The 14,511-nt window shown below is 41.6% G+C and overlaps 1 protein-coding gene across 3 annotated transcripts; it reads left to right on the top strand.

Annotated features, from left to right (window-relative positions):
- The first annotated feature begins 610 nt into the window (after positions 1-610).
- On the top strand, positions 611-12,932 carry LOC104919444 (platelet-derived growth factor receptor beta). 3 transcript variants are annotated; one of them, XM_010731462.3, is made up of 28 exons: positions 611-796; positions 2,010-2,105; positions 5,121-5,190; positions 5,271-5,365; positions 5,492-5,687; positions 5,786-6,046; positions 6,545-6,675; positions 6,757-6,838; positions 7,019-7,093; positions 7,180-7,363; positions 7,523-7,638; positions 7,738-7,849; positions 7,934-8,036; positions 8,131-8,239; positions 8,377-8,471; positions 8,564-8,696; positions 8,818-8,922; positions 9,001-9,105; positions 9,554-9,656; positions 9,763-9,881; positions 9,991-10,103; positions 10,195-10,317; positions 10,410-10,521; positions 10,616-10,715; positions 11,096-11,201; positions 11,555-11,672; positions 11,778-11,916; positions 12,339-12,932. In XM_010731462.3, the coding sequence occupies exons 3-28, from the start codon at positions 5,136-5,138 to the stop codon at positions 12,466-12,468; spliced, it is 3,120 nt and encodes a 1,039-aa protein (XP_010729764.1). In that variant the 5' UTR covers positions 611-796; positions 2,010-2,105; positions 5,121-5,135; the 3' UTR covers positions 12,469-12,932. The 3 variants fall into 3 exon arrangements, with proteins under 3 accessions (XP_010729764.1, XP_027129731.1, XP_027129732.1); XM_027273930.1 differs by having other exon boundaries at positions 2,010-2,125; XM_027273931.1 differs by lacking the exon at positions 2,010-2,105.
- Positions 12,933-14,511: the final 1,579 nt, after the last annotated feature.

The following is a 14,511-nucleotide window of genomic DNA, read 5'->3' as shown; positions in this document are numbered from 1 at the left end:
CTGAACACTTCCTACTTCCCATGGTCCAAACCACTACCACCCTAACCCGAACATTAATCACAGTGTTGGCAGCCCGGCCGACAGACTGAGCTAACATTAGCTAACAGCAGCTACAGTTGGCAGCAGTTTACTTCACTGTCCATCAGGAAACTCTGTAAATAACAGAGTCGAGACAGAACACTATGTGAAAAGATGCAGACTGCTGCTGCTTCATTGATCCTCAAGTGATTCCTTAGTGATTCATTAATCACTTTGTCTGCTGATATATATCTTAACCTCTCTCTCTCTCTTACACACACACACACACACACACACACCACTCTATTTAATCAGCTTTAATGCAAAAGACACACACACACACACACACACACACACACATACTCAACAGTAAAAAGAAGTAGAAAGTCACAAAAAGACCTTTATGAGTGTGTGCGTGTTTGTGTGTGTGTGCATGTGTGTGTTTTAGTGTGTGTGTGTGTGTGTGTGTGTTGGACTCGGTTCACTTCCTGTCAGAGAGAGAGGGGAGGGAGGACGAACGACAGAGAGACAGATTGAAAACAGACGTTGGCTCTCTCCCTCTCTCTCCCTCTCGCTCTCTCTCTCTCACACACACTGTGAGTCAGTCTGTTGGTTTCCATTCGTCGTCCGTCTGGAATGAAGTCAGACTGAGGAAGAAGAAGAAGACCAGTGAAGGCAAGGAGTGAGAAAACCACTGAAGAAGGTGGAGCAGGAGTAAGAAGAAGAAGAAGAGGAGGAGGAGGAGGAGGAATGAGAAGAAGAGCAGAAGCATCAGAAGGTTTGAAACAAACATCTCTTTCTTATTGTTCAGGCTATTAACTTGGTCTCTGTGGCAACCAGCTGATTCTGCTGAGTCGACTTGTTTCTGACACTGCAGTAAAACTACCACAGTGTATAAATACTCTGTTAGCTGCTTCAGTCCATGAAGTAAAAGCATTAATGCATGCATATATAGAAGTGTGTACTGTAACGTCTCATTTATGTAAGAATTCATCACATTTTATAATCTGATCACGTCAGACGTGCGTACTTTTTAAAGCCATGCTCTGTCACTGTGTGAAGTGGGCCAGACCAGTAAAGCCATTTCATAATAATCCATAGATAATGTTTCCCCTTCTGTTAGTGACAAGTCCTAAAGCTGTATGCAGTTAACCATCAATGTACAAAACAGATGATGAACAACAATTGTCATTTCAACAACAATCTCAGTGTTTCTACCTTCAGTCGTTCAGCTGTCACTACATCGCTGTAGATCTGAAGTGTTTCGTCTCCTGGGTTTAATACCAAAAATATTATTTTACTTAATTCTTTGTCGAGAGGTCAAATCGGAAACAGTAGTGCATTTCATTCAAGTCATCCTTTTGTGTGCCAATTTACGCCCACGGGCCATATGTTTGATACCCCTGCTGTAACCTGTTGTCAGGACAATAAATCTGTTTTCTTAAATGATCAGACATCACCATTAATGATGAAAACATATTTACTGTGAGTAATGATTACTGTAAAGGCTGAGCACTACTATTCACTATTGATAAGTTAGAGTGAGGAGTAGTATTAGTAGTAGTACCGAAGTTTGCCTGTGAATAAAAACATACATAATGACTAACGTGATTGTTATGTGATGTGACAGCTGGTTTACATAAACTCACACAATCACTGGTTCTGCTCTTAAACCCTCGAATTTTGCATTTTTTCATGATGACATGACATGATTAAACCCTCCCTAAAATAAAAGTGTTATTTTTAGTTTTAATTGTGTTTCAAGCTAATTCTTAGAGAAAAAGAAAAAGCCAATAAATCACATATGAGTCTGCTCTTTGTTTTTATTGTGAAACATCTGCAGGAAGTGAGTTTTATTGAAAAATAGTCTGAAACTGAAGTGACTGGACTGGAGCGATGATCATGATCATATGAAACGTTCCTGTTCTGTTACTTTCATAGTGCCTTTATGTTTACAATCATTCATGAGCATCTTCTGTCTCTTTCTGAAGGTCAGAGGTAGCTGACATCAGCCTGTGATTGACAGCTGTCAATCATTTGATCTCAACCAACCAGGAGACAGAAAAACATGCAGTAGAGACGGACAGGTGAGGTACCTGTAGATGAAGTCAGAGGCCATAAAATTCCTCTGGTTGATCATGTGACTCCTGGTGGACAGTCATCTCTTTAATTCTATCCATTCTTCTTTGCCTACATTACCCACAATGCACTTCTCTCTCGCTGACAGTTGTGTGGAATATTGTGGTGCGTCCTTCTGATTTGTAGTCTTCAACCAACACTAACTCAGGTGACATCACTTAAAGACATTTATCAGACTTCACACAAATCTGTCTGGAGACACTAAATAATTTATACTACTTCAAAACGTGCAGTAGAACTACACCCGGAAACACCTGAGAATTAGGTAAGGAAACCTTGAAAGAACGTATACTTGGGTATCTCTCGTCAGATGACAGCAGATACTTGTTAGTTGTGTCTGACATGAGTTCTTAACTTTGGTCTCTGCAGGAACTTCCCCGACATCACTGATGCCCAGTAGATGGTACCTGGGTACCATTTTTAAGATTTTTTTTTTTTGGCCTTTGCTTTTATTGGATAGACAGCTTTAGAGTGACAGGAAATGTGGGGAATGACATGCGGGAAACGGCCACACAGGTCAGGATTCGAACCTGGGCCTCCGCAGCGTGCCTTTACATAAACGTCACCCCAGTTCTGGGTGTTTTTAATCACCAGCTGCAGGTCCTGGACCAAGCAGGATGCAGTCGATTCTGAGCTTTCTTTAGCAGGTGGAGATGTGAGATGACAAAAAACTGTTCACCTGAAATTAAAATTTGGTTGAAGGTGGTGGTGTTGTCGGCAAACTTGTCACGCTATGTTGGGGGTTGTACAGTGTGAACAGCAGAGGTCTCAGCACACACCACTAGAGTAGAAGAGGTGTGACCTCCAGTCTGACTGTGATGAAGTCCAGTTGTGGAGTGTGGTACTGTGCCATGTTTCATGGGACAGATCTTGTTTAGTGTTGAGCTGAAATCAGCAAACAGCATCCTAGCAGTAGTGTTGTTATTTTCAAGGTGTGTAAAGAATGAGCAGAGGGCCATGGTGATGGTGGATCTCTTGGTTCTGAATGCAAACTGGTTTTAGTCCCAACTCGTTGGGTTGTTGTCTTTACTGTGCTGTCTCATAGCACTTCATCAGAATCATTTAGACTCCAGTCCAGGTCCAAACTGAGAGACTGATCCCCTGGAGGAGTTAATCAAGATTATTTTTACACACACTCAGAGTACAGTTCATCTCTTATATCCAGAAATAAGAGCTGAACTGTGACTCCCATGTTTGCTGAGCTCTGACTGGCTGCATTGAGCCAATCAGCAGGTCAACATGAACAGACTCAATGTGTGACATTACAGTTTGACCTCATTCAGCAGAGGAAGAAATACTGAGACTTTCAGTAAACCCTGATCCCTGGAACCTTTATGACCTCTATCCTGAACCCTGAAACCTTTACCGAACTCTGAAAACACAGCGCAGGATGGCTGTAGATTGGTGACATCATCAGTGACATCCTCAGTGACATCACTGCGGCCCTGCCGGACTGAACTCAGATTTAACAGAAGCTGCAGAGCTGCGATTGGATGAAAACTGTACGATGAAGAAGAGTTTAAAGCTGGGCTGGAAAGTCTACACTCGGCTGCCCACAGGAAATACTTTACTGTTTATTTTCTTCTTCGGTGGTCGACTACATTCCTCCCTCACGCAGGATCAATGAGCCCTCTGATTGGCCGAGATCCCCAGGGAAGCATTCTGATTGGATGACTGGACTCCTTTTTTAAAACTTTTTTCTCTCTCTGGAAGAAGAAAAAAAAACAAAATCCCCCTGTGAAAACACACACTCAGTAACACACACCCACACACACACCGACACTCAGAGGAATGCGTTCAGGTCTGTTTGAACCATCGCAGCTCAAATGATTTCACAGACGCTCTGTTTCAGTTTAACTCCAGACTGACTGATTTCAGTGTCTCGAACTTTCAGTGCACTGGATCCTACATTTCCCATCATTCATCTGGAGTTGTGTCTTTTTCAGTCTTCCCATGTCCAACACAGAGAGCAGACATTTATTATCCAGACATGTTTGACTGAATCTCAGGTGTTCCTGTTTAATCTGCATCTACTGATGCTGCTATACTGTTTGACTGAAGTCCAGTAACTTCACACTCAAAATTGTCTCCAGCATTGTTTATCGACACAGTGACAGTCACGTGTCTAATGTGCCTCAAATCTCAGCTTTGGTTTTTAATTTTAAGTTTCTAGTTTCTTATTTAAATGACAGAGCAATGTTCTTTCTTTAAGTTTTTTTTTATATTTCACATGAAATCATTGGATGGAAGTACATCATGATCATAGTTAATTAATTATTCTTAATCACTGTCACCTGATGAAGACTTCTCGTTCTCCAGAGGCTCATTTTATTCTGCATGAGATCTCAGATGACCCTGTAATTCTTTATCCCCAAGACCTACACTTTGTTACACAGACTGTATGTTAGACATTTGTAGTCTGATGGTATCACTGCGACATCATTAGGCCACATCAGAGACCATATCCATCAGTGTAACCCTGTGATGTGTAAACCTGTAGGATGATTCAGGTCCTGCAAATATCAAATATAAATATCATACTAAACATTCAAATCTATAAATCTAGTTTGAACAGACTGTCAGGCGTCTGTTCTTCATCAGCTACCCCAACAACAAACAGAAAATGAAATTCATGCATGGTATGCTGACAAAGGGCTGACGAAGGGCTGACGGCTCAGCCTCTAAAGGCTGAGCCATCCTGCTGGTCTCTGTTAGCTTTGTTCTCTCTGATGTTTTACACTTCTACAGCAAAATTTCTTTTAATTTCGAGCTTTCAGTTACCTTCAGCTATTTAGCATCTAATCGTAAACTAGGAAGTAACAAGTAGTATCATCAACAAGGGATCGACCAATCGTTAAAGGCAGCTCAGTTACACAAAATCACATTTGAAATATCACTGGTTATATAACATCAAAGTTAGACTTTTAATTTGAAATCTCTCCCCTCTCTGTGTTGTGACTCAGGATCGTTGGCCAATCATGGCATCCATCAGAAGACGAACAAGAAGTCTGATTGTGCTCCACTTCCTGCTGGGTGGGTAATGGCAATAAAACATCCATCAGACTTTAGAGGTGGGCTGACACCTGTCTGACTGACTATCTGTCTGTCTGCAGGTGTGCTCCTGGTTCATCCTGATGGGAGCATCTGTCTGGAGCTGCAACCTTCATCCACTGAAGTTCTGCTCAACTCAAATGCCAACTTCACTGTGGTCAGTAAACATGAATCTGTGTCTCTGCAGGTACCTGTCTGTGTCTCTAGGTGTGTTTAGGTGCCTGTCTGTGGTGGTACCTGTCTGTTTCTGCAGGTGTGTTCAGGTACTTGTCTGTCTTTGCAGGTGTGCTCAGGCTGGAGTCAGGTTACATGGCGGTTACCTCAAGATTTTTTGATGGATGGAGTTGACGTGGACAATCAGGGGTCCAGCAGTGTCCTGCAGCTCTCTAAAGTCACCTGGAAGAATTCTGGGAGATACACATGTGAGGAGGCATCATCCTATCAGAGCAAAGTGGTCGACATCTTCATCCCTGGTCAAGGTGACCATGATATTTATCCTATATCAATCATATCTGTCCCACCTGTAAGAACTGTACTTGCTGTATGTATGATGTATCCATCCTACCTGCCCCTTTAGGTCCAGAGGAATGGTTTGTCCCGCTGGGTCCAGGTGTGGTGATGAAGGAAGCAGAGGAAGATACCATCCCCTGTGTTGTGTCTAACCCGCAGCTCAACGTCTCGCTGTATGAACGTCCCGGCAGGACACCGGTTAGCGGGATGACGTATGAGCCGGGCCATGGCTTCACAGGTCGTCTGAAGGACACATCATATGTGTGCGTGGCCACCCACGGAGACGTGGAGATAGAGTCACAGGTGTACTACGTCTTCAGCATTGTAGGTGAGGAGATTAGATTAAGACTGCACTAGATTAGATTATGAATTTAAATGAGTTCCTGTGGTGTCAGTGTGGTGGACCTTTATTATACTTTGATTGGGGGCATTGGGGAACAATTTTGACATCTGAGGGCCGAACACCAAGAAATGTCAAATCCAACAGGGGTGTCTGTTCGCCATCAGTTCCCTTCATCCACACATAGGAACCTTTTTTACCTTAGATGTCTCGTGCTGCACAACAAAAAGAAATAAATGATGCAAAAGTCTGAAAAATCGCAGCTGCAGTAGATATATTAAAGTATCTCACGTGATTTCTGATTTTTAGCGGTGCAGCTCTGAGAGGTTCAGAGTAAATTAGTTAATATGTGCATTAGAGGATCAGTCAATATTAGAATTATACATAGATTATGTTAGATTATATCAGATTGGCAGGGTGAGTTTCATTAGATTTAAATTATTGTCTGAGCACCTGATGACCTGTCTGCCTCTCTCCCCAACTTAGTTCCTAAGGTGATGGAGGTGGATATGACGGTGTCCAGCAGTGTGTTGAAGCAGGGGGAGGTCCTGACTGTAAACTGCACCGTCAAAGACACAGAGATGGTTTTCTTCAACTGGGACTTTCCCCGCAAAGAGGTACCAGTCTCTTTCTCCATCTGTCTGCAACGTCATCAAACTGTTTCATTACTTTAAAGTTTTTCTCTTGCTCTGCTTCAGGATTTCGAACCTCTGACAGACTTTCTGCCCAATCGGATCCGCTCATTTGTAAACATCTCTGCAGCAACAGTGGCAGACTCTGGTGGGTCCCTGAGTAAAAAGTTCTGCTGCCTGACAGACCACGCAGAGGGACCAAAAGTCTTAAACACTGTGTTGTTTATGACATGAACTAATTATTAATGCTTATCTGTTACTATGGTAACTAAATCAGCTGTTTTTTGGGGTTTTGCCTAACCATAGTGACTGTTGTTGTTTCCTGTAGGTGTATATGTGTGTGTGGTGCAGGAGACGATACAGGAACGAACTGTGAAGAAGAATGTCACGGTGACAGTACTGGGTGAGTACACACCGGGTGAACACACAGACAGTTAAAAACACAGACAGGTGAACACATAGACAGGTAAACTGTCTTTCTCTCTGCAGATCGAGGTTACGTCTACCTGTGGCCTTCAGGTGAGACCAACGTGTCGTCTCTCCTACATCACACAGTGGAGTTCAGTTTGGAGGTCGATGCCCACCCTGCTCCGACTTTCCTCTGGACCAAAGACAACCAGACCGTTGCCATGGGAACCACCTCCATCACCACCACGCACCACGTAGATCAGAGGTCACGTTTATAATAAAGACAACTAAAACTGATTGATTTACTGGTTGATTGATTGATTGATTGATTGATTGATTGATTGATTGATTGATTGATTGATTGATTGATTGATTGATTAATTGATTAATTGATTGATTGAATTATTGATTGATTGATGTGCAGGTATTTCAGCACGCTCAAGCTGGTTCGAGTCCAGATGGATCAGGCAGGAAGTTACACAGTCACAGTTTCCAATGAAGATGACATCCAGGAGGCCGTCTTTAACCTGGAGGTCAAAGGTCAGACCTGTGTGCTTACCAGTGTGTGTGTGTGTGTGTGTGTGTGTGTGTGTTCACCTGTCTGTGTGTGTGTGTTTACCTATCTGCGTGTGTGCACAGTGCCCCCTAGGATCACGTCTCTGTCGGAGCTCGGCAGTAAGGCGGTGCTGTGTGTCAGCGAGGGAGCTCCGCCCCCATCTGTCACCTGGTACACCTGTCACAGCTCAAACAGGTAAACACACACACACCTTACAGTGTAACAGTACACATGTTGTCATAGTAATATATAGTAATACATAGTGTTTGTCTCCTGCAGGTGCAATAATGTAACGGGCGGCTGGAGAAGCCTATCAGCAAACCCGGAGAGCGGAGCTCCGCAGCAGAACACCACGGAAGTGGAGGAGAGAGGAGTCACCCAGGTGACCAGTGACATGATCACTGTGATGTAATCAGATAATAAGGCATCATGATGTGAGGATGACTGACATCTGTGTGTTTGTCTCACCTGTGCAGGTACGCAGTGTGTTGACGCTCAAGAGTCTCTCCTCTTTGTCAGCTGTTCGCTGTGAAGCCAAAAATTCTGCAGGACGACGAGCAAGAGACCTGCGAATACTGTCCACCTGTACGTACAAATACTGCAATACTACTACAGTACTAGACTATACTACTGACCTCTGAATACTGTCCACTTGTACATACAAATACTGCAATACTATGGCAGTACTTTACTATAATGCTGGGCTCTGAATCTGTCTCCAGCTCTCCTGTCTCAGGTTGCTGTATTGGCATCAGTTTTGGTTTTGGTCGTCATTGCTGTCGTCTTCCTCATCATTCTCATCCTCCTCTGGAGAAAAGTTAGTACTCAGTGTAGTACTATTAAACTACGTCTACCTGGTTGCCATGACAACATGAGATTCTTTTATTTCTTTGTCTCCTCCTTTGTTAGAAACCTCGTTATGAAGTTCGTTGGAAGGTCATTGAGTCGGTGAGTCCTGACGGACAGCAGTACACCTACCTCGACCCCACGCAACTGCCCTACAACTCCACCTGGGAAGTACCACGAGACAACATAGTAATAGGTAATAATTGAATCCTAAATGAATCCCATTCATCCCAATTAATCCTAACTTAATCCTAATTTCATTTAATTTTAACTTAATCTAAATTTAGTCCGTCTGATCTTCCTGGTTCTGTCTCCAGGTCAGGTGTTGGGTTCAGGTGCATTTGGTCGAGTTGTTGAGGCAAATGTGTCTGATCTACTTCACTCTCATTCTACAACTAAAGTGGCAATCAAGATGGTCAAACGTAGGTACCTGTCTGTCATCATTGATATTTTCATTTCACATCTGAAATCAATAACTGAAGTGGTGTGTGTATTTTCAGCCAGTAGCGGTGCAGTTCAGTCTCTGATGTCGGAGTTGAAGGTCATGGTTCATCTCGGTCCTCACCTGAATGTTGTCAACCTGCTGGGAGCGTGCACAAGAGGAGGTGAACACTTAAATCCTGATGTAATTGTAAACTAACTCCAAACCAACCCCAAACTAAATCTAAACTAATCCTGAAACAATCCTAATCCGATTCTAAATTTATCCAAAATGAATCCTGGGTTGATCCAAAATTATTTCTTAACTCATTCTAACTTAATTCTCAATCTTCGTTTAGGTCGTCAGATTTAAATATTTTTTATTTCTATCTTTTCAAAATAAAAGCTCTCCATGATATTTGGTATTGGTTGATCTGGATCAGGCTTTCTGTTCATACAGAGTTACTACATAAGAACTTTGATGCTTCATCATATGATCAGTTAAAAACTTATTGTACATTTTACATTCTGTTAAAAGTTTCAGTTGTGGTCCTAGACTGCTGTCATGGTGATCTGTCTGTCTGTCTGTCTGTCTGTCTGTCTGTCTGTGTGTCTGTCTGTCTGTCTGCCCAGGTCCTGTCTATCTGATCACAGAGTTCTGTCGTCACGGAGACCTGGTGAACTACCTGCAGAGGAACAAACACACCTTCTTACAGAGCGACCCACACACCAAGAGGTCAGCACAGACATAGTGAAGCTGACTTCTATCCTCTCTGCCTGTCTGTCTCTCCCTCTCTCTCTAGCTCTATCTGTATTGAGTGTGAGCGTCTCTCGCCCTACAGTGACAGTGATGGAGGTTACATGGACATGAATAAGGAGAGCGCTCAGTATGTCGCCATGAAGGAGCTCAGCTACGCCGACATTGAACCTGCGGTGTACGAGACGCCGTACACACCGCCAGGTGATATGTGAATGTAGTACACTGTGTACAAGTACTGCATCTATATGATACACTTGACTTTTGTTAAATCAGAAAAAGTGACCTGACTTGTCATGTTGATCTCTTTCAGACCAGCAGGAGGCGTCGCTCCTCCTCAGTGACTCTCCTCTACTGACGCTCAATGACCTGCTCAGCTTCTCCTTCCAGGTTTCTCAGGCCATGGACTTCCTCTCAAACAGAAATGTATGTTCACTCATCAATACATTACTCATACATGTGCTGCCCATTCACATGTCATGCTGTGTGTTCACATGACATGTTGCGTGTCCTACAGTGCGTCCACAGAGACCTGGCAGCGAGGAATGTGTTGGTCTGTGAGGGAAAACTGGTGAAGATATGTGACTTTGGTTTGGCCAGAGATCTGATGAAAGATCAGGATTACATTGCCAGAGGAAACGTCAGTTAACTTCATTAAAAATTAAAGTAAAAATACAAATACTTTGGTGTGTTTATAGACAGAATGTTTAAATTAATGTTGTTTATTTTTAGAGCTTCCTGCCAGTAAAGTGGATGGCTCCAGAGAGTATTTTCCAAAACATTTACAGCAGTCAGAGTGATGTTTGGTCCTATGGAGTGTTACTGTGGGAGATTTTCTCTCTGGGTAAATCAGTATACATCTACACACACATACACACACACCAGTCTAAACCTGTTTACATTTCCATCAGTGTAATATTTTGTATGTTTTGTCCCAGGTGGGAGCCCGTACCCCGACGTTCCCATGACCCAGGAGTTTTATTCTGCTCTGAAGAGAGGCTACAGAATGAGTCGACCTGACCACGCTCCCGACAACATGTACAGCACGCAAACTCTTTACACCTTTCACATGCTTTACACTTATATACACATATATTATTCATGTTTAATACATTGTACACACTTAATATGTTTACAAACATTTTATCTAAGTTTGACAAATTTTTAAGTTTTATATGCTTTACACATTGTTTTTTTTTTGCTTTTTTTTACATGTTTACAGAGATTTTACACACATTTTCCATATTTTACGGAAACAGGGTTTTTGTTTTTTATTTTTTGCATGTTTTACATTTTGTGTGATCCACAACAACCTATTTTAAAGCATGATTCCAGCTTAAGGCTTAAGGAGAATCATGAATGACTGACCTTTTGTCTTAAAACAACATGTCTGACAGTCTGTTGTGTTCTGTCTTCAGTTTTGATCTGATGAAACAGTGTTGGGAGGAGAAACCTCAGTTCAGACCTTCTTTCTCCTCACTGGTTGCCTCCGTTGGCAACATGTTGAGTGACGACTACAAAAAGGTAACAGATTAATTTCAGATTCATTGTTTTTCATCCTGTTGAGTCTGTGGAAAGAGACAAAGATTCAAACAGTTTAAAATACGAGAAAGTTGACAAGGTGCATATCACTTCAGTTATACTGGATTTCTCTTTTCACTTTCACTTCAGCTGACATTTCAGTTACTTTCAGAACTGTTACATCCCTTCAACTGACACCTAACTTTGCTCTCAGTGCTGAAACTGAAACTTCAGTTTGAATATTCACTTTTCACTGAAACTTAAACTTCTGTTAGGATTTCTACCATTTTGTATCAGTTTGATTTAAGGATTGATTTGCATACAGTTAGTAACTGTCAGTGACCGTTGTGTTTCAGTGTTACCAGCAGCTGACTGAGAACTTCATGAAAAGTGAAAATCCAGCTGTTGTACGATCCAGACTGAGTCCGTCCATAGCTGTCGGAGATCTGACTGATGGAGAGACGGACACAAATGGTTTAGACTCACAAAAACACACACTGAATTATCATTACAGATCATTTTATTGATGATTTTGTTGAACAAAAAAGCTAAACTCAACAGCCTCCCTGTTGTTTACAGGAAGTCCCGACCCTCAGGTGAACTCTCACCTGTTGAAGGTGGAGCCAGAAGAGGCAGGTCCCTCCCATGGCACTTACATCATCCCTATCACAGACATCACCATAGAAACCAGCGGTGGCGCTGCGCTGGACGCAGTCAGGTATGAACATTAAATAATCTCCTGAAAGAAACCCAAATAAAATGGACATATTGATAAAAAAACTTCAGTTTCAAGTGAAAACAGTGTACATGTGTTGATTGATTCAGGTCCAAACAGTTTAGTTCATTTAATAAAGTATTTGAATTCTACATATTGTGTTTTAAATATGCAGTCAGCTCCTCCTATTGGATGTAACCCAGCTACTGCAATTACAATTTTCTATTCCCATAATGACGCCTGGGTGTTGTGAAGTTAAATTTTAACATTGGGTCTTATGAAGAATCACTCATTCTGGAGACAACTTCAAGTGTTTTTTCAAGGAACTGCATTTTTTTTGGCACTTCTGCATTTAGCGTCATTTCACAATCACAGAGATTGTTGCTTGGTTGTATAATAAAGATGATGATCTTCCTCCTCTGCAGCCCTCAGCTGTCAGATACTCAGGACACAGCAGGAGCACAGGAAGTGACCTCATCCGAGGACAGACAGGAAACCGAGGAGCTTCCTGCTTCATCCTGCAAACGTGAGGAAGAGGAGGAGAGCTGCCTGTGAAGGGTTCAGCTGCCTTTCAGACTGGGTGGAGGGTTTAATTAGGGCACAGCACATCCTGCCAGACAGAGCATAGGGGTTCAATGCCCCACAGAGTCTGCCACGCCCTCATTCCTCAAACGATGACATCATCACCAGAGCTGAGGTTCTTCTGAGCAAGGCATTATTTTACCCACAGTGTTGACTGTAAGGCTGCCAAAGGAAACGTTTTATATATATATATATATATTTTTGAAATTATGTTTGACACAGGAAACAGAAATATTATTCCTGTTGAAATTAGTTGTGTCCACAGTAAACAGATTTATAACTTTATAATCTTCAGCTTCATATTCTTTATTTACTCATATTATTCTGAAATGTCTGTATTATATCTGTGTTATTATTTTTTATTATCTGCTTTATTCAAACTGCTCTGATTGATGTCAGAACTGAAGCTGTTTATCCAAATAAATATCAAAATGAAATCTGTTTGTTTGTTTTATTCAAACTGTAGCCAAACGTCACCTTAAATGTTATATTATTTATTACCGCACAGTTGTTTATCATGAAATGTGACGTTAGAAATATTTCACAATTAATAACACAATTTCATTGTTTATTAATTTAATTTCCATTTCCTCTTTATTCAATATGTTTTGTTTCTGAACAACAACTTGATTTCTTTTGTTTTGTAATGTCATAAATGTCATAAAGATTTCAGTACAATCATGCTCCATCAGAGGTGAAATGAACCAGTGCTTTGGGTGACGGTGTTGGTGTGGACACGACCAGACTGCCGCCCCTCAGCGGTGAACACAGGGAACACAGCAGACCCTGAGTTCGAGGAGACATTGACCCCCATCCTCCTTCTTCTCCTCCTCCTTCTCCTTGTGTTGGTTTTTGGCTACGTGTCCCACATTCGCAATCTGTGACAATAAATAGCATTACATTGTGTAACTCAGTCTGTGTATTGTGCCATGTGACACAGACAGATGGTCTGTTGTAACTTTTCTGTACATTCAGCTAGTCTGCTGTGTTTCATGTACCTACCAAGAGTAACACACATGTCTGAGTAACACTCATGTGCTGGGAGGATGTTTCTCCAGTCTTCACTGATCGATTATGAGTCACCGGTCAACAATTCTTGATGCTTTTCGATCAGAGAGAGAAACCAGCAGAAGCCAAATGTGCTAAAATGTTAAAGTAGTTGTTGGATTTCATACATAAAATTATCTGAACTCTCTTGTATTTAAAAAGTATTTAAAAAATCAAATTAGAGTTTTTAAACTGGATCATTCAGCACCTGTATATGTGTGACATCCTCAGAAAAAATCTGAAATGTGTCCAGATGTCTGTTTTTTATCACTCTCCTGATCTCTGCCTTTCATTCATAGCCAAATGTTCGCCCACAATGAATGCAATAATCAACATTAGTGAGCTATGATTTTGTGTTGATGAAGATTTTTCATTTCATGTTCCTATAAAGTTGGAGCCTTTCCTCTCTGTCATGCCAACAGGAGGTGGTGTAGTCCCCTCCATCCATGCCCCCTCCATCAGTCTGACCATGCCCTCTCCGCATGGTTTTATACTTCTGTGTAATGTGGAACAAAGAGAACATCAGAAAAGTGCTGAATGTTAAAAAATGTTTCCTCAGAAAGAAAGTTAGTCAAGGACTAAAAGTCCTCCTTCCTCTTTTTCTCTCAAAGTTCATCAAGTTTTTGCTAAATCTGACAATCAGCTGAAAAATACTTACACAGACTTATATATGCGTGTACATTTACTCAACTACTGTGTGTAAGTACAAATCTGAGGTACTTGAGTACTTACATTTTATGTAACCTTAACTTCTACTCCACTACATTCACCCAACAGCTTTAGTTACTAGTTACTTTCCCATTCCTGTCCAGTGAAAACCATATATCTCCAGATGTGTTGGTGCTGAATGTTTGTGATAAACTGGAGGATGAGGTGATCCTTTGTGTTGAGAAAAATTTCTTCTTATGCTAAATAAACTCTTAAAACTCTTTGAATAGCTTGAAAAGTCATCATCACAGAATTGAAATC

This window comes from Larimichthys crocea, chromosome XXII, assembly GCF_000972845.2.
Source record: "Larimichthys crocea isolate SSNF chromosome XXII, L_crocea_2.0, whole genome shotgun sequence".
Taxonomy (NCBI): Eukaryota; Metazoa; Chordata; class Actinopteri; family Sciaenidae; genus Larimichthys; species Larimichthys crocea.
The sequence above is the reverse complement of the archived record's forward strand: the minus strand, read 5'-3'. Positions and strand labels throughout refer to the sequence as shown.